Consider the following 20,827-nt stretch of genomic DNA (forward strand, 5'->3'; position numbering starts at 1 on the left):
ATTCTAGACCACTTTGATCATAGAGTCTGATAGTCTGATATCATGTCAAAATCGTACTCTAGACCACTTGATCATATATACAGACTCTGATTCCATATTAAGAACTAATTATTCAAAGAGCTTAAGCTTTATGAATGGTTTTTATATTATATTTATAACAGTGGGATTGTGCATGGAATGGTTCTTCTATGGCTAACAACTCTATTTCCAACATCAAGGCCAATGTGTAACCAACTAGGATAGTTGCCCGTTTCCGTGCGATGCACGGACGAGCGATTTTACAATTTAATACAATTAATTCTTTAATTTATTAAGATAAAAAAATTAATGGGTGTGATAGAAATAGGTGTTGGAGATGGAGGTCCAGGGTTCGAACCCTGATGATGAGCACTTGTAATTACTAACCACTAACATTTGCCTATAAAAAAAAATAAACAAATTAATTTATATACTAATAATTTGTAATTTTTTCAACTATATATAGTTTAAATGACCATTAAAAAAATTTGGGTTAAATAATCCATATCCTAGGTGGACCAATCACATTTAAGATAAGTGAAATATCATTTTTATATTTTATTTATTTATAATTTTATTGGTTCATTGAGATGCACGAAGATTCAATTTAACTATCTATTTTTTTTATAAATTATTAACTTAAGCTTTTTTTTCCTTTAAAAAAAATTAAATAAATAATTTACAAAAAAGATGTGAAGACAGCAGTATTCTCTTTTATTTGTAAGAAGAAAATGATAACACGTTGATGAAGAGATATTATATTGAATTTTTAATGTTCCATAATGTTCAACGCCACTTTAATAAAGTAGCTGGTTATTTAGCAGTTGCAACCCACAATTGTGACTTCGGTCTTGATATATTGCTTTGACATTGGTCATCATATACAACAGTTTTCTCCTCATTCGTCCACGTCAAAAGCCTTCTTACACTCCTTCATAATCACATATTGGATATAACTTTTCCAAAAAAGTAGTAAAATAAATATAGATAAAAATAGTGAAATAAATATTGAAAAATAAGAAATTCAACATGTAATAGTATGTTCCAATAGATGGGTACCGAACTTCAATTCTATCAATTCACAGGGCTGGAACCCATCAGTTCTCTGAGAAAGTATGTATCTGAATCTTTAGTAGAGCTATATGAACTCCAAAACATAATTAATCAGAAGCATCTTCTTGATATCCTCCTCGGTCTCCCTCTCCAATCACTTCATAGTTCCCTTGATCATGTGCTTCAAGAAGTGCCCTTCCAGCATTGGAGGTCTCCATGGCAGCACCGAGACCTTAGCAAACCACCTATAAATTCATTACCGTGCTTCTCGTCCGATCCCCATATATTCACTTATTCATTCTACACACGAGATATAGGCATAAATTACTATGGAGGAAAACTAAACAAATTCAAAAGGTTTATAGTAGTGGAAACATGATGAGATAATATATAGTAAAGATTCGAAGATAAAATTACATGAGCAAGTGTCAATATCTTATACCTGAAGCAGCAAGAAATATCCTACAAATTCAAGCACCAAAATTGGTCATATAAAGAAAATTAACTCAACAATTATCTGTAATGAAACCAAAATAGAAACAAAAACAGAAAGGAACGCAAAAGGAGATGCAGTGAGCCAACAAATAATAATTCACAAACTAAACAAAAACCAAATTTAGAATTAATATGAGAAGCAACTAACATAGGCACATGAGCATAACAAAAAGAATACACATGACAGAAGAAGCAGGGTCATGGAAACCTCAATAACAACACTGACATATAGCTAGCTCATTAGGGGAAAATAGTAGTCAACAATAAGAAACAAATATGACTCTTTCCTTAATGGTAGAGAAAGCTTCAATTTAGTTGGCTGAATGCTTGAAGCAGGTGTGCCCAAATTCAAACTTGACCACTCAAGTTGGAGTGCAAGACTTTGGAAAAAGTTCTACTTCTAGCAATGCCAACAACAATAAAATCCTTTGGGAAAGAAAAGGATGCGGTTATGGCTCCAGTTAAAATATCAAAAAGGACATAGAAGAAGTGAAAGTGTAAAACCTTTATCAAAAAACAATACTTCCAAGGTGTTAGTCAAAGTTAGCACATGATCAAGCACAACCATACATATCAGAGCCAAAAGATTAAAGGTAAAAGACATAAAAAAGGGGAAAAACCTTCATAATGATTAAGCAAGTAGGTGTAATTTTTTTAAGGAAATCATGAAGCGCATGGTATATGTGGTGATGCCATGATCATTTACCCAACATGACCATAATCCCAATAAGCACCATCTAGAGCCATCTAGAGCCAAAAGTTAGCTTCCAATGAAAGAAACACTTAAGGACATAGAGATTTGGTATTTTACCACTTGAAGAAAAATCATTCTGAAATTGTGCTGGTGTCCACACAACTTTTAACCCGCACCTAATATAACTCCACCCACCACTTAAAGCGGTGTCATCATCAGAAGTTATCTTAGAAGAAGCTCATAAAGAATACATGATTAACACATAATGGTATGAACATTAAACAAATCAAGTAAATAAGTAACTAATTAACATCCATGAAGATTTGAAGCTCTTTTAAGATCATGAAAAGACTTGACAGTGTTCCACAACAACCAACACTAAGGGCCAGCTTTTATGATAAACAATTGGCAGAGTTTGTACTATCAATAAAAAAACATAAATCAATAACCATTGATACCTTAGTACGTGTTCGTTTTTAAAATTACTTACAAAAGATGAAAGCAAAATAAGGAATATAAGAAAATGAGAAAGGAACTGAGATTTCTCAGCTCCGACAGATCAATTTTCACCCATTGTTAGTATATATCAATAGAAAAACTTCATTTTGCTTACTAATATAACATTATGAGACTAATAGCCTAACATGTTAGGATGCAGGACCCATTCTCTATTGTGCTTATGCCATTTCTGTTTGCTCCTCATATAAATAAGAAAATAAAGATGACTTAGAAGGTACCTGCTGATCAATTTTCACCCATTGTTAGTATATATCAATAGAAAAAACTTCATTTTGCTTACTACTATAACATTATGAGACTAACAGCCTAACATGTTCGGATGCAGGACCCATGAAATGCGTGTCCACATGGTGTCTAATCATATAGATTTTGTCCCAACCTAAACACACATCAATTTGTCAATTCTTTGAATTGAAACAACATTAGTCCTTAATACTGCAACTAACTCAAATAGTCAGATTATAACTAAAACCACTTCAACTTCATCCTAATTTTAAAATTACAATGCATGCATGATCAAAGAGAAAATAGAAAGAATTAAATAGTAGAGATTTGCTATGGCCTTAAAAAGCATCCTAACTATGAAAGCAAGATTTGCTAGGAAATATGTAACACAAATAAAAGACAACAGGAATGGTGCTATGACCTTGATTTTTTTTAGTTACAACCTCTATGATCAAAAAAGGAAAATAGATTGAGAAAGGCAGTAAAGACGATTACATTTTTAACTATATGCATCAACTTCTTTAATGTTAGAATTAAATAGGTATCAGACTGTTGCTAGTTTAACCTACATTCAACCTTCCAGATAGGCATCAGACTGTTTCCAAGTATCTCTACCACAACACATGCTCCTAACACGAATAACACAGCACAAGCTCAATTAGAGGATCATTAATTGGACAGGGAAATCAATCTTGGCACTGTGTTTTTTCTGTGAAATACATGTACCTCTCACACATACTTGACTTAGAAAGACAGGGCAATGCATAGAAAACAAAAAATAAACAGGGAAACTGAATCGACTAAGAACTGGTGAGCACCCTACAGCTCCAATTTGATAAATAGATACCCTCTATCAAGCACCACAAAAAGTCTTATACACACACCAAACCTTTGTCTTATTGCAAGAAGAGTGCATATACATTGAAAATAACTGTTTAACCACTGTCTTCATACATAAAGATAATTATTATGACACTTGGCATATATAAGATTGATTGAGAACATGATAGGAGAGTGCAGAATATCAAAATTTGGCTTATATAGAAGAAGAGGAAGGTTCATGGAAGCCAAAACAGGACCACAGCCACAACTGGCATATGCACCACAAAAGAGTCATTTACACATCAAACCACTGACATAGACACACCAAACCAATCCCATTTCGAAAATCAATGATCTGAGGTCACATTGAATCTCCGAGAAAGAACCAAAATCCATTCAATCAAACAAAGAATCAAAATGAAATTAAAACTAAGAAAGAAGAAGATAATTTAGATTTTCTTTGGGAAGTGAATCATTTAGATTCTGTGGATATTTGAAGCTATATGTCGCTGATAATCTTACATTCCATGTCACTACATTATAATTTAATTCCATAATTATCCAGTTAGCTAATATTAAAAGTGTGGTGTCGAAGGTAAAATGTCTCATGCCTTCTTCAATTCAGGGAACAAAACTTTTTCATTCAAATACACACCAAAATTATGAAGGAATCAACAGGGAACTTGAAAAGAAAAGTAAATGTGGTCCATAACAGTTCCCTCCCTGCATTCACCTATACTAATCCAACCATTCGTAAAAGTTAATCAATATTATATTTACAAAAATAAGGGGTTCAATATAAATCAAGCAGACACGACCCAAGCACACATCACTTAACAAAATTGTGAAACCAAAATCAATTCCCCAACTTAGAATAAAACAAAAACTGAAAGAAAGTGGATCCTAGCTCATCATGGGTAAACTTCATAAATTTCAAATAGAAATCAGAACGAAGAAAAACTTTTAAAATAAAAATACCTCTAGGAAATATTCCATGCCAGAAATTTCAGTGAGCAATACAACCTCTGCATTGATTAAGACGAGATGCTAGCATCTGGTTTGGAGGAATCACCAGGACACATCTACTACAGCTGAAATAAACATTAAGAAGAAAGTTAAGGATTAAGCCATCTCCCACCCTTTTTTTCATTTTTCATTTTTGTTTTCCATCTTCTGTCAGTGTTACTTTTCTTCCACCCCTCTTCCATCCATAATCTCCTAAAAACTGACTTCAAACTATCTCTATATGTCTTAGTGGTTTGTCAATTGACCTACTTCAAAAATAGGGGCATCAAAGAAAAAGTGAAACATAGATATAATAAAAAAATGAACTTACTAAAGAAAGCTCTAATAATATTAGTCGCAAGTAGGAATGGAAGCCACTAATAGGTCAAAACATTTGGCGTTCATGTTAAATCTATCTATGGAGAATTTTTCTTCTTTTTCTTCTTGTTGTTTTGTTAGTTCGTGGTCACAAATTCAAAGAAGAAGATTTCATGTAACCAGAAAAAATAACCGAATAAGATTTCAAATATGAAAAGAGAATGATAAACCTGAAACCTAGAATTAGGATTTCAAAACTAAAGACAAAGCAATTCAAATACCTTCGCACACATGGTCATCTAGCTTCCACCAGTCCTCTACATACAGACCTCAATCCCTCTTTCCCTAGGTTAAAGTGTTTTCTCTGTAAGCATGGAAGAAGAGGAAAAGAATGAGATACATGAAGACAAATACAAAATTTGAAATGAAAGAACAATTGTGGGAATATTTATAGCAAAAAGCAGGTTTGCTCTGAGAAAGAACACCAAGAAAAAGAACACCTTCACTCTCCAAGTATCTTTTTTAGGATCGATCCCAATGCATATGGAACGAAGGGGATTCAATGATCCAGCCATTAAAACCACCAAGAGAACACAACAGAATATGAAAATGCACAAATAAGTTTGGATACTACAACCCCCAAAGAAAGGAACAACAAAGGATGAGGAAAATTAACAAAACAGTGGTGGTATTTATAGATAGCTTGGGATGAAGATTTAATATAAAAATATACATAACCCATAACTCTACCAGTAGATAGTCATTCGAATAGGGATAGGTTAACTATTTGTACAATCAATCAGTCAATTTAGTAGAGCAATTTATAGAGAAGGGAGATTGAACGAAGAAGTTAGAGAGGAAGCTAGCTCTTTCTACAAATCAAACCAAATTCCATCTCATACAAGTCGCATCAATGAAAGAATTCAAGCCTGCTTCTGCATCAAGTACTTCCGCCAGAGCCCAAGCATCTCCATCTTTCGTACAAGTCTCACCATACCCTCTGCCAAAAACCCGATTCAATTTTGGTTGATGATGAATGAATAGTTCTCATGAAAACGCAAGCTGCCTCCTTCTCTCTTGCTGAAACACCCACTTCGAGTTCGTACAACCGTCACCCATACCCTCTGCCACAAAGCCGCTGGAATGCAGTTGATTGAACCGTTCAGAAGCAAAAGGCAAAACCTAGATGATGGGTGAATAGTGGAGCTGGGCCGACAACAGCTGGAACGGATAAAAAAAATACATACAAGTACAAGTAATGGGCCGACAACAACAGCTGGAGAGCAAAAAGAGAGAGTCCAACAAAAACAATTTTGCAAAACAAAAACTGATAAAAAAAAACATGAACCGTAGGATCAAAGAGAATGAATGGCCAAGATGCAATTTCTCTTATGAATAGTGCTGTTCTAACAGCCCATTAAGTGTATGTAGATGTAGATGTAGATACAAGAGACAAACCGAGATATTACTTTATGAGAATTAAATACATGCCACTTGAACCAATACACATCACAGGTTCTAATTAACCTAGTTTATAACTTATTTGATCAAAATAGTTATGTGTGACGAACAACTTATTCGGCTCCTAAGTTTGCAACTTATTTGATCAAAATATAGTTTATAACGTACTTTTGTAGTTATATCAGTTCCTGAAAGAAATCAGAATACGAGCTAAATGACGATTAGAAAATGTAAAAAAGAATCACGGATCTCAAGTTCAGTACTAAAATGTTATAGCAAAATAAAGTTTCCTGTCTTATATTCTAATCGATTCTAATTCTGCTGCTTTTCATCTTCTCATATTAACTCACTTGGAAACAGAAGGATCATTGCTTGTCTCGGCCTTCCTTTTCTGCAGAAGTGAAATGGGGAGAAATTAAGATTTCATTGCAATTAAGTTGGAATATTATTATTATTTTTATAAATAACATCTAATACTTCAAAACACATGAGAATGCAAAAACAGTCATTTGAAGTGTTCCCAAGGACAAAAAGCCTATCCAGAACTACCTAGTTTTGAATTAAATTTAGTTTGCATAAAATCCGGTTTAGAACTAACCATTGTTTGGTTTGGCGAATCACTTTTAAAATTTGCATAAAAAAATTCAATTTAAAAGTAGAAACATAGGGAAAGAGATAAAGAACAAAATTAGTTCAAATAAAAACTGACTTTTTTTCCAACAATAACAAGTGATTCTATTAGTCTCATGGCAATATATGAGAGTTTTCTTCTCAGTTTTTTCTTTTACTTATTCACAGTCCCACTCTCAATCATCAAATGGTTCATGTTGACAGAGCAAAAACTACAAATAGTTTGGATAACTAACCATACATGAGTAAGTGTCACAATATGAATGAAAAGAGTAAATACCAATCAGTACTACATGAAGATTAGTGTTTTTTTCCAACTGCACATTATCCTATCCTTTGGAAAACAAAGATAGTTTAAAAAACACACCTAACCGGTTGCCTCATGTACATGAGAAACATCCATTTCTAGAAAACTTTCTCCTCAACACGTTGTTCCTTTTCGGTGCAGTTCAACACCTTTTTAATATTTTTCCTTTCTTGTGATAGACAGAGACATCTCTCAACAAAGGTTACTGCTTTTACACTTAGTGTATTAATACTACATGATTCATGTAGTACAAAGGATGAGAATAATGACATAACATTTGATAGATAGACACATAAAACATGAATAAAAACGACACAGGCTATTGGCATCAAGATTGGGTGATGGGTATTACTAAGAACTCTCTTTAAACTATTATTCTATCAAAGTCTGTCAGGGAAAGATAACATATCTGAGATGTTGGCATTCTGAAGACACTATGCCTTACCTCTTGGGCTTTTACCACCCGTCATTGCACTTCGAATCAAGTTTGTCACAGATTCTCTCCCCACTATCATGAGCACCAATGCACCTCTCGGCTATCAAATCCATTTCTTCTGTTCTAATCTGAAAAGATAATCAAATAAAAAGGTCTCAAAGGAAAATTTTGGGATGAAATTCATCTTGACCAGCTATGGCTCTATATCAATTCATTGAATAACATGGAAAATGCAAACATAAAATCCAAAAAGAACAAAATATATACCTTGACTTCAAGACTCAAGTCTAAACATGCTCTCGTAGACAACTTAATAGATCAATAAACATGCTCTCTATCAGAAAATCCCTTTCCCCATAGTCATTTCAATATCAGCAGAGTTCTTCTTCATCGCCCATTCATGTGCTCAGGCTTTCCATTTTCAAGCCCAACAGACTCATGCCAGCATCCTCCCTCTCCGGTTGAAGAAACTTGCACAAAAACAGAGATAATAGAGTTTGAGCAAATGTAGATATACTGAAAATATTTCAAAATTCAAAATGAGAAACAAAATAAGCAGGTGAAATCAATGTCTCGCCCACACACCACAAATTTATCAAAAACAAGAGCAAAACAAATTTATTTCCAATGGCCAGACACCCCACAAGTTATCTCTGGGATTCACTCGTCCAGACATGTCTGATTGTCTGGGGAAGAATCACTCAACAGAACAGGTGAAAGTAGATCAAAGATAGACAATTAAAGAAGTTGGATGTAGTAATCACTGATGGGCAACAACACGAATACATGTTAATTTATAGGCAACTGAGAGAAGATGAAAACGCGATTCAAAAGGGCAGATATGGCAAGATTTCGAAAATACCAAATCCCACAGCCTGGAAAGTAAAATATGAATCTGGTTTTCTGAGCAAAGATACGAAATAAAGAAATCAAGCAACTGAAGTTGGGATATACCACAGCGAAAGAGGAAACCTAGCAGAACAGTTGCTCATACACGGATGAACAGTATCCAGCGAAGAGATCTTCCACAATCTTCGCTTCTGCTCGACGTACTCACCCACACAGAGCATGCTTCCTCCTTCTCCTTCCACGATCTTCGGTTACCCTTCTGCATCCTCGCCTAACCCAGATTAGCTAGTCGGGGAAAAAAAAGGTAGGGAGTAGGGTGATAAAATATTGGGGTGAAACTGGGGAGAAGTGGGCCAATGATTAAAAAAACTAATTTCTCTCTTATGAATAGTGTTTTCCAAACTTCCCATTAAGTAGATGTAGATTTGCCAACAGTTGCTGTTCCCCTACAACTATACAACTTCTGATCTTGCATTCTTCTTTTGCCCTAATGTCCATTGGAGCGGGAGGCATAAGATCATCTTTGTTAGCCTTTGGTGTAGACCAGTTAAGTAAAAGGGACAAAGATGCAGTAATCAAAGAGAGCTACCTCAGCTGGTACTATGCTGTTGTGTTCGTGTCATCGCTGCTAGGTTTAAGTGTTGTCGACTTGTCGTCTATACACAAGATAACATGGGGTGGAAAGTGGGATTTGGAGTTCCTGTTATCTGATAGCTCATTTGCAAGTGTACAAAGTTACCCGTAGTAATAAATTATCGATCCATCAAGGATTGTGATTCAATAATAATTTCTATTAATTCTCTTATTTAGATTTATAAAAGTAAAAACCAATTTCAGATTTTAGAAGTAGTGATGTTGTACGCAATAAGTAACACGGAAAATTAAATAGATTTGAGAATTCAGTTGGGAAAAATAGCACCCTGGTATGTTTTACCTATTTGTCCTACGCTTCAATTTTAACAATATTTATATGAACTCAATAAACCTCTCTTCGGTGATCTAGCCTTTATTCCAGGATGTTGACAACTCACACGCCCTAGACTTCCAATTCAAATACTAACTCTGTTTTACGAGCACCTAGACCAGAGAACTGAAGATTAAGTCCTAATTAAACTAACCAACGCAACTAGGTTCTACTCTTGAATCAAGCAGTAGGGAACGCCTAATCGAATCGAATCATTATTTCCCTAACTCCTAATCAACTTCCGTTCTCATAGAAGTTAGCAAGTTCCTTGCGTGCACTTAAGAATGAACAATATAAATTGATTCAATTACGAAGATTGGAAAAGAGAACTCATATAAGTAAAGATTCAAATCAAAACATAGTTCAAAACGGATTCACAACCCAAGTACTAAAAGAAGTTTAGTTAAGCATGGCCATAATCAAGAATTCAAGAGAAAGAAAATATAGCACCTAAAATTTCCAGGAGAAACCTTACAAAAGCTCTTAAAACCCTAAAAGTTCGTACTAACGAGTCTAATCATAGCCTAAAATGAGAAAATTAGAAAAGTGTATCATGCCCATTCCCGTTATGACCAGTATAACAGGCTTGTGGCCAATGGCTCCAAATCGAAATCTCCTTCCTTCATTAAAAAATTGTAAAAATGGAAAGTGTCAATAATTGATGTAATAGCTTTTGTCGTACTCATAATTAGGATCGTAAGTGTATTAATAATATAGTCAAATTACATGGCACTTACCAGCAAAGTCTATGGTGAGTTTACTTAGAGTGTAGTCTGAATTCTGAAGAAGAGGGTCTAATTCAAAAGTATTTGGTATGATCAGACCAAGATAAGGTCCCTTTTGATTGGCTCTAGCAATTTTTCTTTGCACTTGTGGTGTCAAAGTACAACTTACAAATGCATATTGGGCATTAATCCACATAAATGACACAAGAAACATGGACAAGATTCTCCTACCACCTGCCATCTTTATCCACCCAAACACACAACACGCCCAACAGAGAGGGAGAGGAAGAGGGAGAGAGGGAGGTGGGGACTTGCGAAATGGAGGATCTTTTATATTAATAAAACTTATTGTAAACAGATAATTCTTTTCATTTTGATCTTTCTATATATAAACATTAAACTTTTCTCTGAATACCTGCCTTCACTAAATGCTGTTTGGCTTCACAAGTTGACATAATTTATATATGATTACTTACAAACTACAAAAACTTATGGCTTCTAACTAGAGGTGATTATGGATCATTCCACCCATGAAACCAAACATGCTATAAGAGAGAGTTTATACAAAATTCAAATCAAACTGAAAGAAAGATATAAACCAATTGATCACAAACCAGGTGGTTTAAACAGAGGAACCGCATTAAAAATGCCATCTAGGTCTACGGGTAATCCAAGAGCAGGGCCAATGACCGGTGGCATTGTCGTCTTGCCTTTCCAAGTGCTGAACCATGGACCTCCTCCAACTTCTAGAGCTGCCATGTCACTTGAAACGTCCAATATGATCTGCCATTTACCAAACATTTCATTAACATGTTCCATTAAACATTGAATGTAAGAACAATTTATGTGTGCGAATAACAAGTCACCTTCCCCTTGCTGCCATCATATCTTCGTTCCCATATTTTCAATGTAAGAATTCCGAAACATGTGTCTTTACAAGCTTGTGAAAGGCCTGCTTCTGATGTTGGCGCACGCAATGGAGTACCGGGATCATCTGTTTTTGCTTCTAATTCAACCTGCCACAATAGTGTGTTCGGATTTCTGTCAGCGTACATTACAAGGCAGTTTAAATGTGTCATGTCTCTTGTGTCGTTGGAGTGAATGAGTTTTTGACCAACTTGAACGTAAATACAAACACACTCATGTCATTTGCCAAAAGAAGTCCCATCAAATTATTATTTTTCTCCTGCATTGAGAAGTTCAACTATGTTGCACAAAGCATAAATTTAGGATTTGTTTGGGTTCTATTTCTATTTTTATTTCATACTCTTAATTTTAATTATAAAAATTTCACCTTGTTTCCATTTTCTTTTTTTCAGTTCTGTTGAGGAAATTTGAAACAAAGTGAAAAAAAGTAGTTAAAAGTAAAAACTGGAAATGAAAACTAAAACTTTTTCTAAAAACAAATAGGCCTCCATAGTTTATATATTGATAAGTTCAAATGAGATGCAAAACTATAATGCCCCACCCACAACACGTGTGTATGTGTGTATGCAACATTGCTTTTGGCCACCAGCAAAAACAAAACGTGATTAGAAAGATATAATTACCAGATAACTGCCATTGTCTGCAGACATAAACAAATAACCCCAAGGAGTGACTTCCCAGTTAACAAAACCATTCCATGGCACAAATTCATAAAATTTTCCACCATAATGAACTCCAATCTGCACCAGTTGGCAACATAGTAAAAATTAAGAAAAGTCAATCATAATAATAATAACAACAAGAGGAGGACGATTAATGGCATGCAGTGAACAACAGAAGATGGCAAATAGACCCCTAAAAATCTTACAAGAAGAACATAAATTCTTTTTTTATTTTATAACCACAACGTGAAACGAAAGAAAGCACCATCTACCATTAGATATACAAATTAGAACATTTCAGAAGAAATACCAATCTAATTAAACCACTTCATACAAAATATTAACATCACTCTTTTCATCACTCATGATTTTAAGCAGCGGACAAATGTTTCCGTAAAGTATCAGTAATACAATTTATGCACAAATTTTAAGATATTAAAAGACTGTATTTATCCTCACCCCAAGAGTTTGTCTTTATCAAAGAGAACAACTAGCAAGAGCAGAAACAGTTATTTTGGCAAAAAGAGAAATCAAATTAGTTATATGTCCTAGTCCTTTTGTCATTCCCATGACTAGCACCATTTATTTCAGAGGTAGTCTTAAATTTATTTCCTGGTGTAATAAATTTATGAAATGAATCAAATTTATAGCCAAATGCTTCATGAAGGTACCAGTGCAGCATTTTCGAAGGTCTCGGTTATCCCAGGAATTTGCCTCAATCCACCAGCAGCTGTAAGTGCAATTTCTCCACTAGCACCCTCACCTTCAAAAACATTACATTGAACCTGCATGAAACATTAACAATTTGAGATGCATAAAAATATAAAAGCACAGACACTGATCCAAACAAAGGTGAGAATAATTGAATCTCAATATAACAATACAAAAGGACTCCATCTCCTGCAGTCTCCAAGGCCTAATGAAGCATGACTTATGTGCTTGCTGTCTATAGCTTGTTAACAGACAATTGATTTTTCTAGAAGTATAAAACATAATGCTGAAGAAATAAAACATTCTAACCATAATTTTCAATAGACAAGGTTTGCAATTGATTGCATACAATCAGCAACGGCTTAAGATTCATAGCAAACTAGGGAATTGATGTGCTAATGAACTTTAGAAGATATACTTTCATGAATAAAAATATTACTTACCCAAAACCACTTTCTTGGGAATCCTCCGCCCCAGTTCTTTTCTGAATAAGATGGGGCATTTTCAAACTCAATCCTCTCGCCATCCCATTCTATCCAACCTGAGATTCAATATTAATATAAGAAAAATGAAAGAGAACATAAATACTGCAAGGTGCAAGCAAGTGATTACTTCTTAAAGCATAAAAGTACTTCACCAAAATATGAGCCTAGTAATCCAATCTTAGTCCAAAATTGACATTGTAAGTGTAAATAGCATTATACTCCCCCCTTCCTGATTCACCTCATGGTTCTAGAAATGATTATATATCCTTTCAGCATGACTATTATCGACGTGTAATATTTTGTAGGTAGCAGGTGACTAATAGCTTGTTGGGATCAGTTTTACATTTATTCAAAATCAATTCTCCCAAGTAGAAGCAAGAAAGAGAAATTTGTGCTCTACACGTCAATCAGAAGCAATTCTCATTTAACATGAAAACAAGTTGGGTTTCCAAATATGCATTAAGGCCCAGTTTGGAAAGCTTCTAGTTTATGGGAACTTTTTTACTAAAATAAGTACTTGGTTCTTAATTTACGGAAAAGTCTACAACTACCAAGTTAGTTATGGTGTGGTTTGGTGAAGATTGGATGAGTTTTCAACTAATGAGCTATTTCATTTAATGAGATTGAATATGAACTGAACCATCATTCTTAACCTAACAGTTTGAATTTTATGATTCCCAGAATCATCACTAAATTGTTACAAGTTTTAAGATTTTAGTAACTACAAGTAAATGATACTTCTAGTAGTAGTACGTGGCCGGCCAATTCATTTTGAAACATTCATTTTTCTGCCATAAACGCTACTAAATTCTTTAGAATGAGTTTTGTGAATAATGTCCACCATTTGACCACTTCTTCAAGAAGTAAATTTTAGTCATTTTTGGTGAATGGTGGAATAGGAACAAAGAAAAAAATCGGGACTTTGGGATGTGAAATTATGTTAATTTACTTCTTGTTTCTCAATGAGATTTGAAATTAAAGTTGAAGTTGGTTATTTCTTATTGAAAAACAAGAATCCACTTAAATGTGAGTCTTGTGTCTTCAATGACATACTAATTAAGTTTGAAATTCTATAAATAATTGATTTTAGTCAAAATCAATTCTTAGGAAAGAGTTTATGTAAGTAGATTTTGAAGAAATAAAAAGAGTGTTTCGGGGATTTCTAGTAGAATAGGAAATTTGATGGCATTATTCATCTTGCGGTGGTTAGAACCGGACACAGAGTTGGTGAAAATGCAAAATGCATGTTGTGCCAATTATTCCAACGATTGATTTTTTTAGCCGTCGCAGGATGCTCTCCCGACGCTCGTACCTGTGACGCTAGCCAGCCTCCTCAACTCGTATTTTGCGGCGGTTTTAACCGCGGCAAAATGCTGTTATTTTTGTAGTGCATTGACAATCAATTATAATATGCCACATAGGGAATAATTACATATTCTCCTTTTTAATTTTAATTAAATTTGATAGAATTCAATTAAGTAGTACTGTAAAACTACATTAACAGTGCATATTACATTAATCTATTGTAGGAGCATTATACTAGTATCATTTTGAGGCAACTTTTTACTATCAACAAGTAAATAAAAACTATCTGATTTCATTAATGAGGTGGATAGAACTTAATTTATTTATGATCCATCACTTAGCATCTTTTAGAAGGGAAAGTCGGTTTGACATGCTACAATTAATTATATGACATTTCTTAACACGACGCACTATCACATACACTAGTAACACTATTATTAGTATAGTGATAAACTTAAATATTATATAAAAAAAACCAATTTTATTTCATTTCAAGGGAAAAGAAACAAAGCAGTTTTACGCTAGTATATAGTACTATTATTAGTATATATAGTCACATTTCAAAAAAATAAAACAAGGGAAAGTTTATTTTACAATTCTAACACTAATAAGACTAATAGGATTAATAGGACTACAAAGAAGCTCAGACATAGAAAAAGGAATCAGAGGCCAGCTTAGTTTTTATAAAAATAGGATTAATAAAACATATATACAAAAGAATAAATGCTATACAAGGAAAAAAAAATAAGGAGTTGTGATGCTTGAAATAGTTGCATCTCCACTGTGCAGTGATCCTAGCCACCGAAATTCCACCATCTCTTCTTTTTCTTTAGATAGGAATCATGAAGGCAACTTTGAAAATGAAATGACATGTAACACAATTAAATGAAGATACATTAGCACTTAAAAAGTGACTTCTTTTATATTCAAGGTAAATCGATAGATATTTAAACTCATCTTTTCATGTTACAACTTTGAAAGTCAGACCGTGTATCCACATGAGGGAGATTTAGCTGCATTTTAATTTAGAAAAGAGAGTTCATGGGCATAATAACTAGAAAATGGTGTGAGAAAATAGTTTGAACCTTTCCAAAGAACGCAGTAGGGGAGATTCAATAGTACGTACTTAGAAATACAACTATACAAGAATCAGAGTTTATGAGCAACATGTTCTCATTTGTTGAGTTTCTACAGTGTTAGTATAAAAGATATGTAAGTTACTTCCTTCTAGATAAATTGGGTTGTAATGTACCTCTGCCCAAAAGCTCTGAAATATCACTCAACAAGTTACAAGTAAGGTCATACAATTAGCCTTGGTTGTAAGATACGCTCCTAACCTTGGTTGTCAAGTTTGGGTTGAGGAGGTTCCAGAAGTGGCTCAGAACTTGGTAGATCTTGACATTGTGGCCTATATGCCTTCTTAATTCGATGATGGGATTATTTCGGGAAAAAAAAAACTTTAGCCGCCTCTAGCTCACAAGCAAAAAGTTTCACAAAAGATAAAGACTCATTCAAGAGAGTTGGATTTGGCAACTCTAGCACAAGATTTCGCATCTCGCTCCGAGATCTAAATGGTGGTGTGAGATTTTGTGATGGGGTGTCCAATCTGAATCCCCTCCTTCAACACAAAGAAAAAAAGTCTTTTATGACTTAAAGTGGTCCTTTAGTCTCAATGACCAAGTCCTGCATCTGTTAAAACCCAGCATTTCTGTTCCCAAGGGATGGGTCTTCCCTGTTATGACAAGGCAATGCAAAGGTGCTCCAAAGTCAACCAACTGCAACTGCTTCATTGTTCCAGCTACTATCATATGATCTTCGCTACCAAGCCGAGCAAGCCCAACACACTCAGTATCTTCAGTGTATGCTGCAAAACAAGGGAGGGATGTTTTGGTGTGAGAAATAAAAGGCAGGCCATTGGAGAAGAATACCAACTCTTATTACAGTGAAGAATGGCTCCCAATCAGCAAATATTACAAGACACATATATCTATGATCCATAAATACAGGCAAAGGACAATACAAATATAGGAACCAAACTTATAGAAACAATCCTGCTAATGAGTGCCCTAAGGACACTGGTTAAGGATAATTTAATACTCTTAAATTCAATTAAATGCTTAAATATGTTCCAACATTATATTTAGTAGGCCGGGTATGAAAGATATACAAAAATAAAAATAAAAATAGAAGATGTAGAAAAAGTCAAGCCTAAAAGTATAGCCAAAAACTTACACTGCAAATTACTTTGCTATCTAGCGGCTCATCATGACCCCATGATATATGCAGTTGTTTTAGATAGTAAAATGAACATGGACTTTTGACAAATTGATTTTTCTGAATAACAATAAGTTTCGTGGCAATCCATCTCATTATCAATAATTCCTTAACTTTACTTGGTATTAAGAATTAGAAATCTAATTATTATTCTTGTACATCATTTCGACACATTGTTTTAGTTAAAAAAACATTTTTAAAATGTATATATGTTTGTTTTCAACAAAATGGATCTATCTTCACAAATTGTGGGTATCAATGAATCAATTGAGAGCATAATGAAAGGAAAAAAAACACATTTATATTAAGGTTTGTTAGTACAGCTCCTAAGAACACAGTTTTAGAATTTCATTGCAATGGACATCCTATCCCTCCACCAAAATCACCCATTTCCGGGTCCGGATCCTCTCTAGTGAAATTCTCTACTGAAAAAATTGACAGACTTTGTGGCAGCTGGAAACATTTTGTGGCGGTCCAAACACAAATGTCCATTGGAGAAAACTTGAGAGGATTTCACTGGAGAGGATCTCAGCCCCCCATTTCCTACTTCCATATTCGAGTGAGCCTAAACCGATTCTTGTCGTCTTAGAATTATAATCAATGATAGGTTTTGTGTCATTATATTGTCATTGTTAAAATGTTAAAACAAAAAATGTTCCTCCCCATTTAAATTGAAACATGCAATTAAACTCCGATAATCCTAGACTGTGCGTATGTTACCCCTTACTTAAAAGTTTGTCAACTATAAATCTTAACATCCTCATTTATACGTGCAAATTGTTCGTCCCCGTGAACTTTTTTAACATATAACGTGAGGTATACGAAAGTATAGTATGCAAGAATTGAATATGTGAGTTGATATAAATATATGTTCTAACAATTAAAAAAAGTTGTCACACAAATAGTTTAATATACCATTAATCCAAAATATAATGAGAATGTAGAAAAAAACTCTGATTACAAATAAATTAACCGAGCTATTATTTGTAGAGATTAAATTACAAATAAAACATTTGTTCCAATAATTTGAAATCAATTGATTAATTGAAATAAAACCTCCATAGGGCTCGTAATCCTTCATATAAATTAACTGGGTCTTCGCTCCTTGTAGTCAAGATCCTAATGGACTCCCCATGGCTTCCTTTCTTCTCCATGGACCTCAATGAAGGATTTCAGCTTCTGTTTGACCCAATTTTTCATTGATCACTTCACCAACATACGTGAATGATGCTACCAGACCCACTAACTGCTGCTCAAAAGTCAAAACCAATAACAAAAACTCAGATCATAAGTACCATAACATTTCATATACTTATAATTAAAAAAATCTCTCATTAGATTAAAGCTTAAAATACATAGCAGATTAAAAGTCCATCACTATCAACAATATGAAACAACATTTGATACCAATTCATTTCCAACTAATCAATATTAAGATCTGTCAAAGTGCTATTACGAGAAACCAAAGTAAGAGATCAAACCATAATTTTGTAACCCTTTTGAGATTCTTATTCAAATATGCCCTTAGTTGTGATATGAACTATTTCCTAGATGAGCCTCACAAAAATGGATCAAATTACATGCCCTTGAATTTATTCTTCTTCTACCACTGCAGATTACTTTGCCATCTAGCAGCCTCATCATGACATCATGATATATGCAGCTGTTTGAGATAGTAAAATGAACATGGACTTGTAGCAAATTGATTTTTCTGAATTACAGAAGTTTCGTGACAATCCATCTCATGATCAATTATTCCTTAACTTAACTTGATATTAAGAATTAAAAGTCTAAATACTGTTCTTGTACATCATTTCCACACATTGTTCTAGTAAAAGAAACCTATTTAAAATGTCTATATGTTTGTTTTCAAATAATAAATGGATCTTTCTTCACATTGTGGGTAGTAATGAATGAATGAATTGAAAGCATAACGAAAGCCACAACCATAATTAAGGTTTTTCAGTACAGCTTCCAACAACTCAGTTTTAGAATTTCATTGCAGAGGATCTCCTATCCCTCCACCAAAATCACAATAGGCATAAAATCACCCATTTTCCTACTTTCATTTTCGAGTGAGCCTAATCCTATTCTTGTCATCTTAGAATTGTAATCAATGATAGGTTTTGTGTCATTATATTGCCATGGTTGTTACCTATATGAAACTATTAGTCTTTCCATCTTTGAAAAGGAGTTCACTACATCCAGCATAGTAAGGTTCCACAAAGTTAGAATCCAAACCAAAACAGCAACTATTAGAGTCTTTGTGGTTAGGATTGTTAGTCCAAAGTTGCCTCTAAAAGCCATTAAAAAACTCCCTACTGCTTGGATGAATCTCCAGATATTTAACGACTAGAACTATAACTCCACAAACATTACAACTATAATAGAAGGCATATTAAAAGGGAAATAAATGTGTTTCTAACAAATTGAAAGTGAAAGTTGAGGAGCTTACTTACAAATCGAAGCTCTTGTGGAGATTTCAGTCGCTAACATCAGGGAGTGAAAGCATTGACTCTGTATATATGGGCACTGATGCATCTAGTAAACCACAATGGTTCGGATACTCTAGTTGTTCTTCTTGTTCTACTCCTTCACCACTATACTTTTTTACTTTTGATCCAGAATATATAACAATATCACCACCTTTTGTAGAGCATATTGGGAAGTGATATATCTCCGTAGATAGAACAAGAGTCTTGGTCCAAGATGTCTGTACTTTGTATTTCTTCATAACCCATATTTCACATGTACCATCTCTCTGCATAATTGATAGACTTAAAAATCTTCCATGCACCCACAATTCAAAACAAGGGAAAAGAAGACCATGAGGCATGGGTATCTCTAAGAGTCTCTTTTCCATTAAATCAAAGGCAATAATAAACATGTTCGTAACACCATCGACCCAGTTACTAACCGCCCAGTGAATAGCCTCGTTAAAGAGCAATCCATGACAAGGTTCAATAGTGGTCAAGGGAGGCAAATCAACACCCTCGGTATATTTCCACATATTAGCTCTCAATGAGAAAAACTGCACATCTGGTAAATGAGTAGGTTGGTAACAGTCCGTAACGGGCACTCGAACCACCAAGTAGTCATCTGTCAAGGAATGGTAACCAAATCCATATAGATGATCAAAAACATTGGTGTCAACAACAGGAGATGAAAGTATTGGTTTGTGGACATGTGTGGATGGATTCCACAGGTAGAGACTATCATTCCACGGGTGCTGATAACCAATATTCCTAATCCAGGTGATTAGCAGAAAGCCTCTACACGAACCGTGAATCGAAATACAGTTACGAGGCAAGGATAAATCATGATAATTAGACAAAAAGTGACAATTGATTGGTTGAGAAACACGATGAGATTGAAGCGGTCCCTCTAAGTCAATGGTTCGAATGGCATGAGAGTCAGCGAAAAGGAGTGAAGGAGCAGCACGTTGAAAATGTAATGATGCAAAGAGGGGATCGGATATGAGAGATCTCCATAACTTGCACACAGCCTTGAATCGTACAATAGACTTCACCGGCAACCTCAAAAGGATTTCAATTATCAAATCTCGATCCATGTCAATATGCAGTGTTTGAATCTGAATCTGAATTGAATTGAATTCACAAAGTGAGATTGATAGATAGATACAGTAGCAATAGCAATTGTTGTTTGGGTTTAGGGTTTACAAATTACAACTGTGATCGATCAAATGATTTACCTCGATGGTAGACACAGACGCGGCTTCCGGCGGACTCGCACCGTCAGAGGACATGGATGAACGGACAGAGTAATGCGGGGGCTGCAATGGCGGAAGGAAAGGCGGCGCGTCGCTTAATTGGAGGAGTTTTCCTTCTTTTTTTTTTTTTTTGGTCAAAGATGGACTTTCCAATAAAAAAAGCCGGCAAAAGCCCAGCAGAGGAACAAGGAAACCAGATACACACAAGGCAC

At 34.6% G+C, this 20,827-nt stretch overlaps 2 protein-coding genes across 5 annotated transcripts; both read right to left on the reverse strand.

Annotated features, from left to right (window-relative positions):
• Nucleotides 1-10,969: 10,969 nt before the first annotated feature.
• LOC130710908 (tocopherol cyclase, chloroplastic-like) lies at nucleotides 10,970-16,609 on the reverse strand. Its single transcript, XM_057560297.1, has 7 exons — nucleotides 16,540-16,609; nucleotides 16,311-16,475; nucleotides 13,265-13,362; nucleotides 12,782-12,895; nucleotides 12,072-12,188; nucleotides 11,388-11,537; nucleotides 10,970-11,304 (listed from the first exon to the last, which is right to left on the reverse strand). The coding sequence occupies exons 1-7, from the start codon at nucleotides 16,607-16,609 to the stop codon at nucleotides 11,128-11,130; spliced, it is 891 nt and encodes a 296-aa protein (XP_057416280.1). The 3' UTR covers nucleotides 10,970-11,127.
• Nucleotides 16,610-17,775: 1,166 nt separating this feature from the next.
• Nucleotides 17,776-20,697, reverse strand: LOC130727564 (F-box/kelch-repeat protein At3g23880-like). 4 transcript variants are annotated; one of them, XM_057578725.1, is made up of 3 exons: nucleotides 20,598-20,697; nucleotides 19,345-20,483; nucleotides 17,776-18,134 (listed from the first exon to the last, which is right to left on the reverse strand). In XM_057578725.1, the coding sequence occupies exons 1-2, from the start codon at nucleotides 20,649-20,651 to the stop codon at nucleotides 19,368-19,370; spliced, it is 1,170 nt and encodes a 389-aa protein (XP_057434708.1). In that variant the 5' UTR covers nucleotides 20,652-20,697; the 3' UTR covers nucleotides 17,776-18,134; nucleotides 19,345-19,367. The 4 variants fall into 4 exon arrangements, with proteins under 4 accessions (XP_057434708.1, XP_057434710.1, XP_057434707.1 ...); XM_057578727.1 differs by having other exon boundaries at nucleotides 17,776-18,137; XM_057578724.1 differs by having other exon boundaries at nucleotides 19,341-20,483.
• Between the last annotated feature and the right edge of the window lie 130 nt (nucleotides 20,698-20,827).

This window comes from Lotus japonicus, chromosome 1 (assembly GCF_012489685.1).
Source record: "Lotus japonicus ecotype B-129 chromosome 1, LjGifu_v1.2".
NCBI lineage: Eukaryota > Viridiplantae > Streptophyta > Magnoliopsida > Fabales > Fabaceae > Lotus > Lotus japonicus.